Genomic DNA, 22,271 nt, shown 5'->3' on the forward strand with positions numbered 1-22,271 from the left:
TCCTGACAGTTTTTTTAAACATACTTTTATGTGAATTTGTCTGTTCAAAATGCATGAGTACTGTACTTAAAGGTGCACTATGTAGTATTTTTGCAGTAAAATACCCAAAAAACACTAGGCCAGTGTTATTTATTTTGTTCAGTTGAGTACTTAGAATATCCCAAATGTTTCCAACTATTTGTAAATTGTGAGAAAATTGCTATTTTAACCAATGACCCGGGACGTTTCAGCATAGCGTTTGAGGGAATCTGCTGTCAATTGCGTCATATCTGCGCTTCCCTCAGTTTCCCACACTCTTAACAGTGTGAACAAGTGTCACAGCAGCCACCGAGCGAACGCACAGAGTAACATCATAACATAATTTTAAACACACTTAAATGTATCTAATATGAAAAAGAGCTGCATCACCTCATACCAATGACCGGAAAAGCGGATATAGTGCGGGCGCCCGGCGACTGTGTTCCGTCCCGTCATAATAAAAGTCCCATTTCTCGTAAGGCGGGTGTTTGTGTAACAATCGCTCCAACAGCCGTGCTCAGCTCCACAACACTTGGTCCTGCTCTGCTTCATACTACAGTAACATTAATAACTGCATTCATGAACATTATTTCTGTCATTTCATCTCATTTCCTACGAGGTGAAGACCACATGTCCCAAGATACTCAAACTTGGCGTCATCAAACTGTGCCTTTGTTTTGAATTGGCAACCTCTAGTGGACAGAAAGTTGCATAGTGCACCTTTTAAAAGAGCTCAATTCAGTATTTCTGTGCTGCTTGAAGTGTACACTTCAGATGTTTGCACACACACAACTTTCCACACAGCACACAAGTAACAAAATTGAGCTCCTTTTCATGTCTTCAGTTTACGTATTTAAATTGGCAAGGATTAATCTTTAGTGCCTTTCGTTAAACTTTTAGTTAGAATTCAAAAAAAATTTACCGGCCAACTACCATTTTATATTCTCGCCAACGCCAATTTTTACCTGCATTTGGTGCTTGGTGAGTGTTTATTTTAGACTCTGGACATACTGTGATTTGGTTTAATCGTACATTCTCGTACATTCTCGTGCTGGTGAGCGTACATTCTTTATATCTGTCACACTTTGTGAAATCTCCTGGGTGCATTTTGAAGTACTTTTTACCCTCAAGTAAATTATTAGCTTGAGTTGAATGACTGGCTGCATTTGATGTTAAGTTAAACATTGTTTTCTTCCTCATTTTTCTTCAGAGAGAGGGACCAGCAGCAGCCAATGATCCCTTTGCACCAGGAGGAACTACGGTGGTCTCCAACTCAGACCCAGGTAAATTAAGCATTATTATTGAGCTGGGTTGGCGATTTGATTTCTTAATTTTAATCCATCTTCATTTTGATAAACGGATATCAATTCTTAAACCCCAAGGTCATTTCTTTGTAGCACACCTGCAATGCAAAAAAAAAAAGAAACTGAGAAAAAGTATTTTGTTAATCACAAATTCAAATTCAAACCAAGAATTTAGTTTTGAGCTCTTAAATGTTGCACAAGCAATCGCTGTAGCCACTTCGTCTAGTTACAGGTATAGCACGAAATAAACATGGTATATCAGAAGGTTTGTTGAAAGAAACAAAAACTTTATCATGTTTCAACCACAGGAAAATTTCAATAAAAGCAGCTTGTAAAATTATCCAAAATATCTGTTTTATATATTCTGACTTGCACTGTTTGTACTTTGTTTCAGATCCCTTTGCTGCAGTATTTGGCAATGAGACTTTTGGAGGAGGTTTTGCAGACTTTAGCAGCTTAGCAAAGGTAAGGATTTTTCCTTAAACAGAAGCCCAGTTATTCCAGCTCTATTACCAATCAGTTCGCCCACATGATTTAAATCATGTTGAATATAGGTTGCAGCTCATGAAGTTTTCCCTTGCCTTTCAGTCTAATGGCAGCGATCCATTCGACTCGAGTACAAACAAGAATTTATTCAAGGAGGACACTCAGTCAGATGTACCTCCCGCATTACCGCCCAAAACCGGAACACCAACTAGACCTCCACCTCCACCCCCAGGTGAGCTATTTCCTGTTCTGTGTGTTTTACCAGAATGAACCTCAAGACAGTTTTCTCTTACATCAACTCTGTCACCCATATTTGAGTGCTGTGTCTGTGTGTGTGCTTAAAGGTAAGCGGTCCAACATCCACCGATCGGAGTCGTCCGAGTCATTTCAGAGGCGTGGTCTGTTTAAGGCTCAGGGTTCTGGAGAGTTCTCATCCCTCCCCGCTAAAGACTCGGTACCAGACCCCTTCGCCCCTTCCTCGCCCCAACAAGCCCCATGTGACCCCAACCGATTCGCCAGCTTTGATAAAGTGAGCTCCTCCCCCTCCTGATCCCCAGTAGTGAACCCTGACATTTCACCTCCGCCATGCAGCAGCCTTGACCTCTCGACCCCTCACAGCCCTTTTCGTTTGTTTTCCAGGAAAGAAATGCTCATAATCCAATATTTTGATGACTCTGTTTTACTATCTGTTTGTGAAAAGCCACAAAACCTTGTCATTTTTTTTATGTAATGTTTTTTGTAAATATAGACGAGCTTCTAATGAAATTATTTATCTACTCTAATAGTTTTGAAGTCAAACTGAACCCAGGCTCATGCTTCTACTAAAAATCCCAGTGTTAAAAACTAATTTACAAAATGAATGTATTTAAATGTTGAAATCTACATATTTATGACATCACAATATTCCTAACATCATTCGCAAGTTCTCACTGGCTGTGGATGGAGAGGCGGGGCTGCTTGCTATTGGCTATTTTCAATTTACCCCTTGTGTTCTTTTGTCATCTTCTCCACCATTGGTTGAGGCTTGATTCCATCTTGCACGTTCATTGCCCTGCCATTCCTTGGTTCACTGATTTGCCTTGCCTTATCTTGCACTGCACAAACTAATCACTGACTACCTGTCTTATTCGGCTGCTCCTTCTCATTCATTGGTTGAACACTTCCTGGTTCCATCTACATTCCACGATTCCCTGCACCATCTTTTTTTTATAGAAGAGATCCAAGTTTGTTTATATACAGACAATTTGCTAAATAAAATAATCAGGTAGGGTGCCTACAATACTTGTTGGCTTCTTTCTGTATTATTATTATTTTATAAATTAAAAATGAAAGAGCTTGTCTTCTCAGATTTTCCCACTGTGAGCTTTCCTTATCAGATGATGCATCAAATAAATTAAGCTTTATGATGGCATTTCTCTGATATTTTAAACAGCTCTTACCAGATGTAGAGATGTCAAGAAAGACATATTGAGATTAGTTGTCGTCATGTTTTCTGATATTCTGTGTGGTGAAATGCTTACCAGCTAATAGCTGTGATTACATCTCTCCATCCATGGTTGTCCACACCTTCACATCTGTGAAATACCTGCATGTTCTGCATGATGGGCTATATGAGCAATCCAGGCTTTCACACATGAGTACATCAGACTTGTTTAAGAGAACACACCCAAAATGTGCCAAAAAAACAACAACTGTTTAGTATATAAACAATTAGCTCAAAAATTAAAGTTTATTATTCGTTAGTCATTATTACTCACCTTTGTACCTTTTTGAGCCAATAAGGTTTTTTTATTTATTTTGTAAAATAAAACGTAAAGCTTTTTTTATTTTTGTGAGTGATATGTTTCCTTTAAAAAAACTTTTTTTTTTATCAGTTATAATAGAAGATACAAAAATAAAGATTCCTTTAGTGACACACACTTTTTTATATGAAGTCTCATGTGTCAGCAGGCTTGTGAGCCAATGTTAGCTGAGAGGCTTTATGGATTGCATCATGGCACACATCTCGTATCTCCCATCCTCCTGTGTCAGTAGCTGTACCACATTACCACTGTCCCCCCCCCCTTAATGTTTCCACGTTAAGTATGTTTTGCTTTGTAATCCTTATGATATTCAGGAAGTCACCATACATTTAGTGAGACTGTGCAATTCTAGATTTATATTTATATAGGTTTATACTGACATTAACCAAACAATACATAAAGGAATAATTCATCAAATAATAAATTATTTGGGAGAAATAAAGAGAAAATATTATTTATATTAAATAAAAATCTAATAGATTTCCCAAATAAAACAGCTGTCATTTAAAGGGTTACTTCAGCGATTAGCATATGGCTTTCTATCAGTAGAAACCCTGGAGAATATTCGAATGATTGTGCTATTATCTGACTTCTGCAGCGTTAGTGCTGTGACACTTCCTCAGAGGCTAAATCACATTATATTGAACAAACACGTCCAGTTTTTAATTGTAGTATCTGTTCTCTAACTGAACTGATTTTGTAAAAAAGAACACGGTGGGGAAAGTGATCTAGTCACAGTAATTAAGTAGAGGTGGCTTTTGGAGTGGCCTCGTAGGGCAGCAAAGCATTCTGGGAATTGTTGTCTTTCATCCCCATGAGACCATTTATTTTTTGTCTTATCTCAGTCTAGAAAGCACCAAATTCAAATATAATTTCACATTTCTACTACGTTAATGAACCCGTTTAAATACAAATTCATCTTCCCAGCACTGAAGTACCCCTTTAATGAGCTTATTCTGAGTAAATAATGACAGAATTTTCAGTTTTTAAATGTGAACTATTCCTTTAAATAGATTACATGAAAAAGATTTTTGTACAGTTACATAAAACTCTTTTGTATCATCTTTAACAGACTAATGTATATTAGCATTAACTAGTCACATGACTCTTTAAAGGCACAATATGTAAGATATTTTTCAAAAATTCAGACCCCTAGAACATTATCTGAAATGTTTCCAACGGTGTATAAATCCAGACAAATCAGCAATTTTAACCAGTATAACATCCTGTGTCATTACATCAGCTGTCAGTGACATCTTATCTGCATTGCTGTCAACACCAAAGATGCTTTAATATATAGTATTGAGTTTTATTAGACAGGTATTCGACAACTGCATTATAGACAGAAAAACAAATAATTTTAAATAGCTTAACACGGTTAGTCTTATTGTTTGAATCTCATTTTCTTGATTTACAGCGAGTAACATGTTCGTACCATGCCTCAGAGACGACACTATTTTGTCAAGTGGCTTACAGCATAATCAGAAAGAGCTTTGTTTGTTGTAACATTAATACAGCATTTTCTCCACCATACAATGTTCTAAAATTAATTGCATGCCATTTAGCGACATAAGTCATCCAGCTTTTATTGTTATTTTAATATCGATCTAGTTTACTGCAGTGTGCACCAAGTGTGTGATACCAGCCGCTGAGCGAACACACAGTACCGTTAACATAACTTTTAACACACTCAAATGTATTTTTAGTTATGATTGTTTTGGCAGCGCTGGTTTACCCCACAATTTGTATCTCTTCAAATAAAGTAACCTGTATTGGTAGTATTTCAGCACTTGCAGCTAGAGGTCTGCTCTGGGGTTTTTTTCCTTTCTGCTTCCACTAGGTTCTATTCCGCACCCACCCGCTCCTGCTTAATATTCACCCACTCACCCGCTTACCGCTTAGAATGGTTTACTTCCTGACTCAACCAATCCCGCTAAATTTAGACATCGAAAGAGAGGGACTGGGATAACAAATATGTTGATAATGTTGCTATATAATGTAACAAAAATGTGGGCTATACAATGATTTTATTTGTAATTTTTGTCTTCTCATGATACTGTCAACAACGTAAAAATAGGCTAAATCAAATACGACATTGGTCACTCAATTTTAAGCCGAAAATACCAGTAAACGAAAACTTTCGGCTTACTAGCTATAGCTACCGCTATTTTTTAACATCCATGCAAGAAGAGAATGTCGCTGACTGACGTCTTTCCTCCTAAATCTGACTATAAATGTTAAATGTTCTCTCTGAAAGGGCTCTCTTGGGTGAGATGCAAAGAACATATATTGCCAGGTTCAGCGCAGGGAACTGGGAACTGTGGGATCGGCACCATTTCAGAAAGTTTTGTACACTTCAAGCGCGGATAAGCCGTTTCAAAGGATGTCGGGAGCGGCTGGGCTATTGTCACGCTGCCCGCTCCTGTCCAAAGTTGACCAGAGTTACCGACCGCTGGAAATGCTGCAAGAAAACTGATCAGAGCTGTGGGAATATAGACCTCTACTTGCAGCCGTTTTATTAAAATGAAATACTATTTAAATTTAAATGATCAAACATAATTGAATAAACAGGAGGTGAATGTTAAAGGGTTAGTTCACCCAAAAAGGAAATTTATATCATTAATGACTCACCCTAATGTCGTTTCACACCCGTAAGACCTCCGTTTATCTTCGGAGCACAGTTTAGGATATTTTATATTTAGTCCGAGAGCGTACGCGAGTGTATGCACGCTATACTGTCCATGTCAGAAAGGAAATAAAAACATCATCAAAGTCCACGTGACATCATTTGGTCAATTAGAATCTCTTAAAGCAGCCAAAATACATTTTGGTCCAAAATTCACAAAAAATACGACTTTATTCAGCATTGTCTTCTCTTCCGCGTTTGTTTTCAAACCTTGAATAAAGATTCAAAAATGTATGAATCAGCGTATTGATTCATGATTTGGATCTTCAGTGTAAATTGATTTCAGCTTTTTGGCAGTTTGACACGCACGCGATCTGAATCATGAATCAATACGCTGATTTATAACTTTTTGAATCTTTATTTGAGGTTTGAAAACAAACACGGAAGAGAAGACAATGCTGAATAAAGTCGTAGTTTTTGTTATTTTTGGACCAAAATGTATTTTCGATGCTTCACGAGATTCTAACTAGCTAACTGTTGTCATAAATGGACTACTTTGATGATGTCTTTATTACCTTTTTTGACATGGTCTGTATAGTGTAAATACACTTAGATACGCTGTCGGACTAAATATAAAATATCTTGAACTGTGTTCAGAAGATGAACGGAGGTCTTACGGGGGTGGAACCATATTAGGGTGAGTCATTAATGACATCAATTTCATTTTTGTGTGAACTAACCCTTTAAACATAACTTGAATCGTAAAATATGCATGAACAACCAAACCGATGGAGCAGCAGCGGCATATAAGCATAATAAAAACAGCAACATAAAATGTCCCAGGGTTATAAAACTTTAATTAACTTGTTAATAAAATCTCATCTATGAACACGGTTTCCCGCCGGATTGCTTTTTATTGACTGCGTCACCAAGCTATGTCTTTGTTATTGTTTTGAATAAGGTGAAACTTACATACTGTGCCTTTAACTCCAGTCTTTGAACATTTTAAAGTACATTTAGAAAACACATTTACACTATTTGTAATACTTGCAGGACACCTTTTCTTTAGATTGTTAGATTAGACTTATAAAATTGAGAAATATTACCTCAGGCAGGTGCAAATTGACAGGGTGTCTGATGGGGTTATGGTGTGTGTGTATGTGTGTGTGGAGCAGTACCCCACGGAGGAGGACATGATAGAGTGGGCGAAGCGGGAGAGTGAGAGAGAAGAGAGGGAGCGCTTGGCTCGTCTGACCCAGCAGGAGCAGGAGGATCTGGAGCTGGCGATAGCCCTCAGCAAATCCGAGCTATCCTGACCAAAGCCGGATGCAGTGCCGCATTAACGAGGAGGAGGAGGGAAGGAGGAAGAGCTGGAACCGCCATAATTAACAGAATCCTTCCACTTCCATCTTCAGCCACTTGATAATCATTTAGGATTCCAGCTCCTTCTGAATATCCACTGAGTTCTCCCGATGTCCGGATGGCTGGATAATGTATGAAGGCAAGTCAAGATGGAGGAAAAGGTAACCGACCCATTGCGGCCTATTTGGCTTGAAACCTCTGGTGTGAATCCCCTTTGTTTTTAAATCTCAAAACAAGAGACCTCCAGTTATCTACCTTTTTCGATTTAGACAGCTCAAAATCCATGTGACCGTGACCCATCAACAGAGCATGTACTGAGAAACTTTTTTTCTTTAAGATCTTCCAAACAAATCCATCCCCACCTTTTAGAATGATTATGATAAGGTTGCCAATTCAGTGAATGTATTTAGTTCTGTGACTTTTTGTTTTGTTTTTTTGTTTCAAGATTCATTTGCATCATTTAATGGGCAATTTTAACACTTTATCAGTTTCAAAGTTAACAGTTTAACACTTATCAAAGTTTACAAGCCGCCGAACTGCGCAGGTTCATTCGCTTTTCAAAGTTTCAGCAATAGTTCTTGGGCACAAGAGGTTTTATTGTGGGCACGTCTGTCCACTCTCAGGAACACATCCCACAAGTCATAAAACCTTACTGCGACCTGATTAGTGGATTTCAGTTGTAAAAGAGGCTGAGGTGCTTGGTAACGTTATCAGCTTACATAAACCACTACAGGAACTGAATTTCTACCCTACTAAAAGAGAACGCTGATGAAATTTAGAGAAGAACAACTGTGCAACCGCCTAAGAACTTTATAATCTTACAGTACAGCATTTATACTTTACTCTGACTCATTGTCTTTTTTGAAGGATCAAAATCTTGACATACTACTAAGAGTCGTTATTTGACATTGCAAATTTATAAATAGCTGTTAAAATAATAAGTGTACATATTTGTTAATTGTTTGCCAGTAATCTTGTCCTTCAGTGCATTCATATCCTAATACATATTCTATTTTATCAACAACAACAACAACAAAAATCATTAATATAAATGTCCCTTCTGTCTTGTTCCCAATGACAAGTGCTTAAGAAATATTATCAAAGATGATTTAAAAAATATTGTGGCACAAAAAGTGAAGCAAATCTTATCAGAGTTCCATATAACAAATGTTCGGGGGGTAAATTTAATTGTATATACAAACCAAGCCATGTTAAATCAGGCTTTAATATCTTTTCTAGTGCCTACCTGTTCAGCCTTGCCTTTAAGAATCAAGACAATAATTCGTTTTTTTGTTCATAGTTTCGTAGCGTTATTCTTCTCAAAAGCCTCCTTAATGCTCCAATGCAATTTTTTAAGTGTCAATTAGGATATAAGAACCATTCGCTTGTGCAGCTGCTGTACTTTTATTCATCTTGCTCAACATTCAGTCACTGCCACAGTTTAAATGACACTCTGAGGATCAATATTGCCCAAATGGTCACACATTCATACGCACAAATTGTCTTTACCGACAGTGAATTTAAACACATTACCAATGCAATTATCAATACATTGCAACATGTCATAACCATTTCAGTTGTGCGAATGTAGTTTTACCAGAAGGTGGACCCACTGAGACTTTTCACCACACTCCGCCTTGAAAGATGAGAACCTGCTCTCAAGGTTCAGTCTCATGGGCTTAGTTGGATTCTGGAGTTTTCAGTGACTACAATAGATGTGCTTTGTGAAGATTTTCTTTCACTCGGATTTATGTATGAAAGCGTCTGAAATGGAAGGATGCACTCCTGCTTTTTCAGAATTTTTTATTTTCAGTATTGCCCTTTGACATAAACGTTTGCCTTTTGGCTCAGGAATCTAGCTTGGCTTTGGGCACAGAAATAAGTGGCAGAGGTGAAAATATTGATAGAAGGGAATGGCAAACTGTGTCTTATCTGGCTTTCACCTGGCCAACACTGCATTTACATACAATTTATGAAGAGTTGAAGCATTAGGCTTACTGTCTATTAAGACAGAAATACAGCATTAAAAACACTTTCACACTCCTCATTTCAAACCGATGTTTGTCCTTCTGTTTATGGCTGCTGCTTCTCTATTATCGGCCCTCCGTATTATTAAAAGTTATCTTATGCTCTGTCTATTGTTGATCATGTATGTATGTATGTATGTATGTATGTATGTATGTATGTATGTATAAGCTTTGTGTGCCTCTAAAAGAAAACCACTTATATGTTGGCCACTGACTGCCTTTTAAGAACAGGCTAATTGTATTTTATTTTTTTAACGTCCCTTTATTGGAGGCAGTTGTTTAAATATGTTAAGTAACTTGTAATTAAAACAAAATAAATATTAAACTATTAAAAATAAATAATAATTCTTCTTTTTCTATTATCAGTGTGTTATCAATTGTCTTTTTGCAATGAATGCTATTGGGGTTTTTTCTTTGTTTTCCAGAAGGCTGTATTTACATCAGTTATGAACAATTATTGTGAAATCAATTTCAATCTTGATTCAGTATCCGTTCATATTTATATAGCCTACTGTACATATAAGGGAGAACAATTTGTTGAATGCACTAGGACGTTTTTAGCAATATTGTAAACTTTTCTTGGGTTGAATTCAGTATTTGATTGCATTCATTAATATTCACGCCTGTGTGCTTGTACGAGTATCAGAAGAAAAAAAATTAGGATGCAAATGATTAACTTTCTTAAATTTCACATTTTAAAAAATATAGTGTTTGGTGATGTCTAAATATTGATTCATATCCAAAACCAAAAAATAAGTTGGCAGTTATTACCTGCAATACTTACAGCCAGACATCTAGTGGATACATCTATATTTATTAAAGAGCCATGCATGCACCTAGTGGGTAAACCATGGCATTACAAATGAAAATTGTAATTTTTCCGTCCACAAAATGACTCTAATTTGTCTCTTTGCATTGGTATTTTAAACTGGTTTTACATTTTTTTTAAACCTTAAATGCTATACTAATTGTAATATAAATAATACAAAAATATTCGAAATTTTCACTAATGGACCATAATTATTGCACAAATAGTATAATAGTATTTACCTACAAAAGAATGTAGGTACCACAATATTAAAGGGATAGTTCACCCAAAAATGAAAATTTGATGTTTATCTGCTTACCCCCAGGGGAGTTAAAAATCTTCATCTGTGTTCTAATAAAGAAACAAAAACGCCTACATCTTGGATGCCCTGGGGGTAAGCAGATAAACATCAAATTTTCATTTTTGGGTGAACAATCCCTTTAAATTAATATAATTGAACTAAAATATAGAACATTTATTTAATTGAACACTAGTTAAGGTGCACGGTCACCTTTGACCACCAAGAGTGTGATCAATAGGAATAGGCCTACCTGAGGGTTAAATACAAGAAAAACTTTAACATTCATGTTGTCTCTACATCACGGTACTGTAAATGTTATTGACGTAATAATAAATACACATAATGCTGTATTGTTTCTATTATAGTGAAGATGTTGTCTCTCCATTCAAATGTAGGCCTACTGACAGTGCTGGTTCTTTATGAACCACGTAACCGCATGGCGCCATTGACACCGGCGAGATCTTTTTCTTTTCTTTCTTTCAGAAGATAGACTTAAAGTTTAAATGTCTACATTTAAGATTCATATTTTTGGCCGCTTTTAAGAGTAGCCTATAGTATGACATAAATAGTTGTTTAACAGTGTGTTTTTCATACGAATCTCATCATGAAATTTATATGAAATGGCCGTCTTGTACAATAGTTACGTTTCCCTAGAGTTGACAGTTCCGAGTGTGTTGGCAATGGATTCAAGCTAATTTTTTTAATGACTAAAATGCCCGAAGATGTCACCATAGCGAAGTCATAATTGTTAGTGACTTATTTAGAAGACTATAGTATTTTTATTTTTATTTTTATTTTTATTTTTATTGCTTGCTTTGCTGTTTTTGTGGCTATAACTGTTTTCGCAAGAAAAAAAAGTATAACCGGCAAAAATCTATTCGGAAACTTCAAAATACAATGTGAATAGTGAATCTGGAGGACTTTAAGACCAGGGAAGAGTTGCTGCACAGCATTCCAGCGGCTTTCGAAAAAGATCTCTTTATTTGTGGAAATGGGTTTCTCCACACCTCCCTGTCTGCCTCACATGTCGAAAAAATCGAGTATAGACAGACACACACGGCCGCTGTTGCATCTCAAACAGAAGTTCAGAGATCACCTGTGGTAGGGTAGGCTAGGACAGGTAACGAATGCCCAGGTAGTGAATATCTCACACTCTACTGTCTTATTGGATTTATAATAGTCTCTTCCTCTTTGGAATGAGTTTCTGGAGACGCAACAAGAAGAATGACGACAAAAAGTAAGTTTGCATATTTCACTTTTTGGTCAGGTGAGAGAAAATCCGTATGGAAGATACAGGAAGATAATTTTCCATAAACGAAACGAGAGAATTACTGGCTTCAGTGTTATGGCAACTAACAAATCTCTACCTCCTTTACATCACAGATGACTTTAACAGTACAAATGACATTTATAATCACTCGGAGGTTATACGACTATTTAGAAACACTAACTCTAGGCTATAGTAAATCATAAACCTATGTTTAATGAGTTAATCATTGATGTATATTCATATATATATATATATATATATATATATATATATAGACATATGCCTATATATAGACATCAACGTGTCTATGGCATGTCTAATGTAGCCTACATTAATCAACGTATATGTTAATGAAAGTAATACACCAAATAGTTATTAGAGGTGTACTTACAGGTGAATATGATATCATATAAAGTATCTAACTAATGTTAGCTCCCTAATGAATTAAACTTGTAATCTATGTAGTAATAAGATGTGCTTTTCTTCTTTTATTTTGAACTATCCCAGTAAAACGTTCATTTAATGGCAGTTTCATCTGTATTGCTTGGCCTATGCCTTAAAACAGTCTATTAATTGGGTTATTTGGGAGATCCTCTGTATTAAAACAGTAGCCTACTTTTAAAACTTGTAGCTTTAACAATAACTAAGATGACTACGTTATATAATGCATAGCTTAACTGATAATTCATTAGCATTTGATTTGTATTTACTGAAGTGTACTGATGAAATATACAATTTTGTATAGTTTTATTCATGAACCCCTGGTTGAAAACCCTGCTTCGAAACGATATGGCGTATGGGAATTTAATTTTCATTTAGAAATATAATGTCACCACAGTAAAACAGACATTAGAGGCTTATAAGAATATTAACCATTTTCTAATTTATTAATGTTTTGTTGCATAGTAATGTGAACTACAACAATATGGTAAGGGAGGCCAGACCTAATCTCAACAACAATGTAGCAGTTGATGTCATACATGGATGAGATTTGGAGCATGTTGATTGGAGGATACCTGTTCTTTCGTGGTGTAACCCCACCTCTCCAGTAAAAAAAAAAAAGTTAAAAAAAAAATTCAATGACATCACAGATGCTGCTTGCTTCTGTTTGTTAATACTTAACTGTGTTTATTACTTTATGAAAGAGAAGTAGAGGTTCCTGTAACACTGTCATTTGTTACATGTTCCAAAACATTTTTGCTAAATAATAATTTATTTATTTTGTATTGCTCTTAAATTGGAAATTATTTAAATCTATACAATGTGGTTAGACAAGTAAATATAATGCTTTTTCATGTAACAGGCACACTTTGAAGGTTGTCTTAGTAAAATAATGACTGAGCCTCTGTATCAAGTTTAGGGAAACTCTTCAAAGCTGATGAAATATGATCTAGAGACTTTTTCAGAGATATTTTTTTTGTGTGTGTGTTCAGGAAGCGGAGTCAATAATGTCTCATCAGTGAAGGATAAAAGAGCAAATTTTGTTCATATGCTTTTATCTGCTTTTTTTAAGGGATCCACTCAAAACTGAAGAGTCGCTGGACAGCCCCACGTCTCCATCCCAGTGAGTGTCTCGCTTTAAATAAACCCATCAACAAGATCTCTTGTTTTTCACACTAAACAACAATTATCATGTCATGAGTATGTGGCAATAACTATAAGATTGCTTCCTTTTTATTTTATTTAGGTCACCTATCATAGAGAAAGATGGGCTGGACCCTGTCATCACTGATTATGGGTAGGATTTCACCTCCATTTCTTTTACTTTGCACTTTCCTCTGCTGCTGTCATGTTTTGTAAAGAAAAGCGATTTAGAAAAAAAAAAGGTTGTTCATGCATAAGTGAACATGAATAGCAATACTCAGATTAGCCTTTGGGGTGCGACAGGTAAGATGGTATGATCATGTTTCTTCCCACAATGCATTGCAACGCATGTGTATTTAATCATAAGAGAAGCGATAATTGGTACAAAGCATGATATGGATGTAAATCGATTCTATTTGGAGGCCGTCATTGTAGATCATAGCAATGTCTATTTTTTATTTCAGAGTCAAACTATGGAGGTAACATCTCGTTAGAGAGATTAAATGATTATTCTCATAAAGGGCAGGTCCTTGCCATACTGCACATGTATTATTCAAAGGTTCACTCCAGATGGCTTCTATATCAGCTGCACCAAACCCAATACAGAATGAAGCTCCATCACTTTTGATCTTCAGCCACAGGAGGCTAATTATTATTTTCTTAATGAAGGATCTCAATCTCGTGTAAGCTACACTACAATAACCATTACTATGATCAAGAGCTAAAAATGCATAGCACACCAGCATTACTAGACAAGTTAGTTTATGATGTAAAAATAACAATGTGGACAACTTCCAAAGCGACCTGAAAAACTGTGCACGTGTACCTAGGACAAAAGCTGTTTTAAACTCAAGGGTGGTCATTTGTGGGTATATGTATTTGAAATTTGTTCTGTTTCCTTTGGTGTCACAGCTCAGTATGTGGTGCCATCAGCCAATCAGCTTTGTCATGTGGCTCCAGAGTATGCAAAAGAGAACTAGAAGAGATACTGCTCTCTCCCCTACTCCTGAACACAGGCTATGTCACTTCCTAATGCTGATTCTGCAGTCTGCAGCTGTCTTCTCAGTCTCATGATCGCACTGTTGAGCACTGATTTACAGACCTGCCATTGTGTTGAGTGTTATTGAATGCTGTGGAGTTCAGATTGTCACTTGACTGCAGAAGCATGATGTCCACTTTAGGAGCGATTTGCTAAGTGGAATCTTAAAAAATTGGAGCCGCCTCCATTGGATCATTGACCAATCAGAGGCCAGGGTTTAGGGTATAGCATGAGGGTGATACTGAAAAGAGGAGGAGGCTAAGGTGGCGCGCGTGTGTGTTAGAAGGCAGGGAGACAGCGAGAAAGAAGCAATGAGAATACTCTCTCTGTGTGATAGTCATCCCAATCTCATTAAGCTCTGCGTTCCTTCCCGCTGTCCTCTCTGCAGCTTGAGTGAGTCAATGTATGTGCGTACTGTATCCAGAGGGAAGCTGCTGCTCTGCTGACAGGAGCTAGTACGAAGGCCTGTTCTCACACACACTGTGAATTACTCTGCGACTCTTCTCTCTCCTTTTATTCCTCCTTCTCTCGCTGTACTGCGCTCCTCGACCTCACTGTACCAGATGAAAATGTCAGGAGAGGCAGAATCTCTGTCAAACGGGTAAGAATGGCATATAGCTGACAGCGTGTTGTGTGAATGTGTGATTGAAGTGTTCTTAACATGAGAGTGCTTTTACAGGCTGCATAACCATAAAAACAGGGAAGGTTTGGAAATATTAGACAGGTGATTGTTTTGGATGCCCTTGCTTTCAGAGCTGCTCGTGTTGTAGAATTAATTTGTTAAAATGTAGAACACAGCTTTTTGTAATTGTTTTGGGATTGTTAGTCTCTTAGCACTGAGCGTGTGTGTGTGTGTGTGTGTGTGTGTGTGTGTGTGTGTGTGTCTGTTTTAGAGTCAGCTTGTTTGTTCCAATCATTCCAGTGATGATCATTAGTAGTCAATTAACCCTCAGGCGGCATCAGCTTTTGAGAATCACTAAGTGTCAGCACAATTAGTTTGTTGAGTGCTATACAGATGGTACACGGAGAGGAGAGGTTCATTTTACCTCTGTCGTAGCTTCTGAACAAATCACAGATGACTTCCTTTTGCTAGGCAGGCTCAGTGTAGCATGCGCAGTTCTTTATTCATTCAAATCATCCTGCTCCGATATCACACATCAGCATCAGGGAGGAAATCCACTCTGTCCTGCCTTGCAAAGAGGAGAAATGCAAAAAGTTGATTGTTACTGAATGTAATTTAGTTTTACTTCAGGGAATATAAGGTTTTTAATTTATTTATTTTATGCTCAGTTTTTTGTATTTTTTTGTATTTTTCATTCTACAGTGTAAGACCCTCTTTACATATGTCTTATGTATTTTACAGCACCAAAAATATTATATATATATATTAATATAATATAAATATAAATATTATATATATTATATATATATATATATATATATAATATATAAAAACATTTACACCCTGCTGTTCAAAAGTTTGGGATCGGTACGATCTGTATTTTTTTTAATGTTTCTAAAATAAGTCTCTTAAGGCTGGATTTATTTAAATAAAAATACAAAATATTGATGAATATAAAGTTCAAAAGAACAGTATTCATCTGAAATAGAAAGCTTTTGTAACATTATACACTATCATTCAAAAGCTGGTGTCAGTAAGATTTTTTTTGTTGTTGTTGAAAGAAATTTAAATAAATGAATACTTTTTATTCAGCATTAAAGTGACAGTAAAGACATTTATAATGTTACACAAGATTCTATTTCAGATAAATACTGTTTGGATGCTTATAAACTTTCCATTCATCAAGGAATCCTGGAAAACAAATGTGCACAACTGTTTTCAACCCGCTTTCATCTTCAGAACTGCCTTAATTCTATGTGACATTGAATCAACAAGGCACTGAAAGCATTCTTTAGAAATGTTGGCCCATATTGATAGGATAGCATCTTGCAGTTCATGGAGATTTGTGGGATGCACATCCAGGGCATGAAGCTCCTGTTCCACTACATCCCAAAAATGCTCTATTGGGTCAAGATCTGGTGACTGTGGGGGCCATTTTAGTACAGTGAACTCATTGTCATGTTCAAGAAACCAATTTTTAAATGATTCAAGCTTTGTGACATGCTGCATTATCCTGCTGGAAGTAGCCATCAGAGGATGGGTACATGGTGGTCATAAAGGGATGAACATGGTCAGAGGCAATGCTCAGGTAGGTTGTGGTATTTAAACGATGCCAAATTGGCACTAAGGGGCCTAAAGTGTGCCAAGAAAACATCCCCCACACCATTACACCACCACCACCAGCCTGCACAGTGGTAACAAGGCATGATGGATCCATGTTCTCATTCTGTTTGGCCAAATTCTGACTCTACCATCTGAATGTCTCAACAGAAATCGAGATTCATTAGACCAGGCAATATTTTTCCAGTCTTCAACTGTCTAATTTTGGTGAGCTTGTGCGAATTGTAGCCTCTTTTTCCTATTTGTAGTATAAATAGGATGGGTGGTACCCGGTGGGGTCTTCTCCTGTTGTAGCCCATCCACCTCAAGGTTGTCCGTGTTGTGGCTTCACAAATGCTTTGCTGCATACCTCAGTTGTAACGAGTGGTTATTTCAGTCAAAGTTGCTCTTCTATCAGCTTGAATCAGTCGGCCCATTCTCCTCTGACCTCTAGCATCAACAAGGCATTTTGGCCCACAGGACTGCCGCATACTGGATTTTTCCCTTTTTTCACACCATTCTTTGTAAACCCTAGAAATGGTTGTGCGTGACTCTCTCAGTAACTGAGCAGATTGTGAAATACTCAGACCGGCCCATCTGGCACCAACAACCATGCCATGCTCAAAATTGCTTAAATCACCTTTCTTTCTCATTCTAACATTCAGTTTGGAGTTCAGGAGATTTTCTTGACCAGGACCAAACCCCTAAATGATTTGAAGCAACTGTCATGTGATTGGTTGATTAGATAATTGCATTAATGAAAAATTGAACAGGTTTTCCTAATTATCCTTTAGGTGAGTGTATATATAAAATCAGTCATTTTTAAAAGTGAATTTAGGCATCACACCATTATTATTATTATTATTATATAGTACAGAAAAAATAATGCTACTTTAAAAAAATATTTTTTATAAGGATGAACATCTTTTAAGTGCTTTAAGAGTACTTTTTATGTGAATATTAAATTACAGAAAAGATCATGTTAATGTAAAAAATAATAATAATAAGTGGGGGGGAATCATGCACAATTAAATATCCAATATAGAATTCTTTTCTCTAGCAGTGGTGCTAAATGTATTATAGATCCCTTTAAATCAAATTAGCACTGTGTGTTTTAAGTTACCTTAAACTACAAGACCACTTGTTTTATACCAACTTATATAAAACTCACAGATTATTTCATGCTGTGAAAGTGTGGATGTTTGATGTTGTTTAAGCAGGAAGCTATGCTCCATTAGCAGCCAGAGCCAACAACAGCGTTGAAGTCATCTGCCAGGCGTTAGGAGGATGAGAAACCCGACAGCCAGACCGATCTCTCCTTCTATAGGTCTGACAGTAGCTCGTCCCATCAGTCGCACTGCTATTGGCCATCCGGATCACATAAAGAGCGTCTCTGTGTGGGCTGTTGTTTGGAATGCAAAGACGTGCTGCTCATTTAGTCAGACAATTTGATTTGTCTCAGTGGAGAAAAGCCGAAGCCATTGTTTTTTGTTTTGTTTTTGTTTTTTTAACATACTCTTAATTTCCAGTTCATTTGTCCACTTACATAAATGCTTTATGAATGGTTGTTTTCAGCAGAATCTTTCAGGGGGAAAGAGCTATAAGAGGTTGGAGTTCATTAGATTAGGATGGGTGCTGTAATCTTAGGCTGAGGTCAGGACCATTACAAATTTCAACTCAATTTAGAAATGCATTTTAAATGGTACTGTAATTTGAAGAATGTGTTCCTTATACAGGGATAAAATGGGGTTTGATCTTGATCATCTCTGTAACATTTGCTTTCTCAACATGTGTCTGAAGAAATCTTGTGTGCTCAGAAACAGTGATAATGTTTAAAGAAATGCTGATTGCTGAGAAATATGCATTTTCCATTAGTGTATCATATAAATGACATCATTACAACATTGTAAATATTTGACCAGTAGATCTTTTTAGCAGGGCTCTTTTAAGCATAAAATTATTATTATTTTTTTTATATATTATATTTTTCCCTGTCTCAGGATAGATGATAGAAGCATTTGAGACTGTGTATTCTTTTAGTGCCATCACAGTGTAGTAAGTATTTTACAGCTCAGGTCATTGTAGAAATGTGCTATTTGCACTGAGTTATGATTCTGTGATTTGACTAATCATGTGGTTTCAACATGGCAGCCCCCATGAGGCACCCCTGTTCTGTGTAACAAAACTAGTTACTAGGCCATTATAGGACTGGAGTCTTCGTCTCATGTGTTTCTTCATCATTTAAGCATGATTTGTAAAAATTCATATTCATTACAACATGTAAAATCATGAGGTGTAAATCACTTTTTTGACAAGGCATAAATGTTAAACTTTATTGCAATCACCAATGATTGCTGCTTCTTATTATAATAACTGAGGGTGTGAATGCCAGGAATCTGGTCCATTACGTAGAGAAAGATTCATTAATCTTCCACGAGAAGAAGAAAAAAGAAACCTCCTTTGTTTAATTGCAAATGCCAGTGTTTTGTGGGCTGTAAGAGCTGTGCATTAATTTCCTGTTGATCTCAGCCCTCTTGTCTGTCTGTGTATCTGCAAACCCAAACTGCAGTTAAATAGCACGTGCAATTATTGAAATGTATAAATACAATGTTTATATAGATTTATAAGCTTATGTGACCATAATACTTTGTAATATATTCTGAAAAAATATATAGTTTCATTCCTGTCTGAAATGTGCAAGTCAAATCTTATTGGACTATTTTTTTTATGGGGAAAATCAAGTCAAAATAAATTAAATTAATGCAAATATGCTTTTAAACATCCATCATTTATAGGTAAAATGAGTTGGCTGGTCTAAGTTTTGTAAGCAGTATTGTAGTTAAGAGGCAGACGTTACTGTAGACCTGCAAAATGTAAACACACACTAGCGTGACTTGTAACTTGTGCCCAGAATGGGAATACCGCATAAAGCATTCGCGAATAAAGCAACATTTCCACCCCATGTGTTCAAGTGAACAAAAGTGTCTTGGGAAACTTTTACAGAAATATCTGTAATTAAACTGAAAGAAGCTGCAATTAGAACTGCTTTTGTTTTTTTTATTGTCGTTGTTTTTTTTACTTCATAAATGACTTGTGTCTCTAAATGCGCAGATGAAACGCAATAAACGCTCTCATGTTATGTTGCGTTCGGACTGGAGGCAGATGCTTGGTGTTTGGGTGGTTATTATAGCCATCCATTTTGATGACGGACATTGGCATAGGTACTTCAGAATGACTAAACCAACATTTGAGATGCGGTGCAATGAAATTTGTCCACTGGTTACTCTAGTTATCCAATCACATTGATAGAATAGCATCTTGCAGTTGATGGAGATTTGTGGGATGCACATCCAAGGCACGAAGCTCCCGTTCCACCACATCCAAAAGATGCTCAATTGGGTTGAGATCTGGTGACTGTGGGGGCCATTTTAGTACAGTGAACTCATTGTCATGTTCAAGAAACCAATTTGAAATGATTCGAGCTTTGTGAAATGGTGCATTATCCTGCTGGAAGTAGCCATCAGAGGATGGGTACATGGTGGTCATAAAGCAATGGACATGGTCGGAGACAATGCTCAGGTAGGCCGTGGAAACGCAATAAACGCTCTCATGTTATGTTGCATTCGGATGTTATGTAGCCATCCATTTTGATGACGGACATTGGCATAGGTACTTCAGAATGACCAAACGATGCGGTGCAATGAAATTTGTCCACTGGTTACTCTAGTTATCCAGACACATCCTCTGTTGAGGCAAAGTCACATAAGGGTCTATTTTGTGCACATTGAATGATTTATTCAGAAAATATGTTTTGAATGTAGTTTATGCATGTTTACTTATCAGATAAAAATTGTATCCACTTTGATTGAGCGCTTGCATACATTTATATGTGCATTATTATAAATTATGCACATCTTGGCATTTCCATACATAATTTTTTATGTGATATCCCAGAATTTGCTAAATAAAATACGTGGATGGAAACATAACTACTGTTTGAGCACTCCATCAATATATTTTTATGCATACATATGATTGCACTTTGCTGGAACGGACTTTCTCTATACACTCTTCTCATTGTAAGTCAACCTCCCAGTGTTTTTTCAGTTGACACTACACACACTCACTCACCTGTGCCGGTGCGTTTGAAGGTGACATCCGCCTCATGCTCTTGTATCTAAATTGAGAGGCTCTGGGGGGATTCTCTGCAGCATAGGGCTGTGACTTCACACTCACATGAAACAAGCTTTATGGGGGCAGTGTGAGATTTTCTGCAGATGCTCAGAAAAAGCTGCTGCGTGAGCCTGAGCTTCATCTCCAAAATGACACCTGATCACTACTTCCTTGAGCCGATTCACGAGCTGTTGTGTCACCTCATAGTACAATGGGCCAATGGCCCTGTTCCAAATGACATCCTTTGTAAATACTTAGTCCTAACCAGGAAAAGGATTTGTTTTTGTGTGTGATATGCTAACTATAACTTAAAAATCAAAGTTTGTATAATTTGTACTTTAATTGCATTCAGACTAAGGCAAAGTAGCATTTGTTTATAAGCTTTTTCTTTCTCTTCCTTTCTGTATCTGTTTTAGGTCAGAGAGATCTGACCTGTCAGTGGCTCTTCAAGACTGCATGGAAGCACTGGATCTGTTTCTGCAAAATGAATTCGATGAGGCTCTGTCCAGACTAAGGAGCAGGTAAAGCCACCTGTGTGTTTCATAATTGTTGTGCAATCTGTAATGATTATGGAGGCGGGAGAGGTTCTGGGTTTGGATCATTCGTCTGACTTTAGCAGAACACAATAAGGGCTCTATTATTTATTTTAGCTACTTCTTATGGGTATGGGTGTGCGGCAGAAAAACCCTGGATTGTACGGTTTCATAATCAGTTTGAATCACTGTTCATAATGGTTATGGTTTTTGCAGTAAGTACGCAAATGTATCTATTAATTGTTCCTTTGCATCGTTTTGTGAGACGAGTCTTTATCTAGTCAATCATTGGGTGTTTCTCGGGTATATCTCACATAACCCAGAACCTACTGAATAGGTTCGGCTCTCTTGAGATTCACCTCAAGGTTTTTTCTTCTCCTCACTCCACACCCTGTTTACATGAGTATATGCTGTATCTTAGAGCATCTCGGATTTCTGCCCTCCTCGCTACTCGCAGCTGTGGGCTGGTGTGTGCTTTTGTGTATTATGAACTACATAATTATTCAGTCCATTTTGTAATCTTTAGCATCTTTCCATCTTTGTCCCCTGGGTCACTCCACTTTTGTTGGGTTGCATTCAGGCTCCAAAAAAAACTTTAAGCCACACCTGGCAATGGTGGGGTTTTTTGTTTTCTTTTACTCTCACAAATGTTAATTTTGGACCCTGCTGGTAAAAAGTTCTGTTTTATAATTTTGGGTCAGGTCAGATATTAGTTTG

The 22,271-nt window shown here is 36.9% G+C and overlaps 2 protein-coding genes across 5 annotated transcripts in view; both read left to right on the forward strand.

Moving 5' to 3' along the window:
* The window catches only part of eps15 (epidermal growth factor receptor pathway substrate 15), a 35,526-nt gene extending 25,539 nt beyond the window's left edge, over positions 1 to 9,987 (forward strand). For 2 of the 3 annotated variants that reach the window (XM_067414117.1, XM_067414118.1), the window contains 5 exons: positions 1,229 to 1,301; positions 1,717 to 1,787; positions 1,911 to 2,040; positions 2,153 to 2,337; positions 7,412 to 9,987. In XM_067414117.1, the coding sequence (XP_067270218.1) occupies positions 1,229 to 1,301; positions 1,717 to 1,787; positions 1,911 to 2,040; positions 2,153 to 2,337; positions 7,412 to 7,552 (600 nt within the window). In that variant the 3' untranslated portion in view covers positions 7,553 to 9,987. The remainder of the gene's footprint in view (positions 1 to 1,228; positions 1,302 to 1,716; positions 1,788 to 1,910; positions 2,041 to 2,152; positions 2,338 to 7,411) is intronic. The other variant, XM_067414119.1, reaches the window with a different exon arrangement.
* Positions 9,988 to 11,730: 1,743 nt separating this feature from the next.
* ttc39a (tetratricopeptide repeat domain 39A) overlaps positions 11,731 to 22,271 on the forward strand; it is a 29,233-nt gene continuing 18,692 nt past the window's right edge. Inside the window, exons 1-4 of one of the 2 annotated variants that reach the window (XM_067414120.1) lie at positions 11,731 to 11,971; positions 13,518 to 13,568; positions 13,692 to 13,742; positions 21,438 to 21,542. In XM_067414120.1, coding sequence (XP_067270221.1) covers positions 11,931 to 11,971; positions 13,518 to 13,568; positions 13,692 to 13,742; positions 21,438 to 21,542 — 248 coding nt within the window. In that variant the 5' untranslated portion in view covers positions 11,731 to 11,930. Of the gene's footprint in view, positions 11,972 to 13,517; positions 13,569 to 13,691; positions 13,743 to 14,900; positions 15,229 to 21,437; positions 21,543 to 22,271 lie in introns of those variants that run through there. The other variant, XM_067414121.1, reaches the window with a different exon arrangement.

This window comes from Pseudorasbora parva, chromosome 13, assembly GCF_024679245.1.
Source record: "Pseudorasbora parva isolate DD20220531a chromosome 13, ASM2467924v1, whole genome shotgun sequence".
NCBI classification, from domain to species: domain Eukaryota; kingdom Metazoa; phylum Chordata; class Actinopteri; order Cypriniformes; family Gobionidae; genus Pseudorasbora; species Pseudorasbora parva.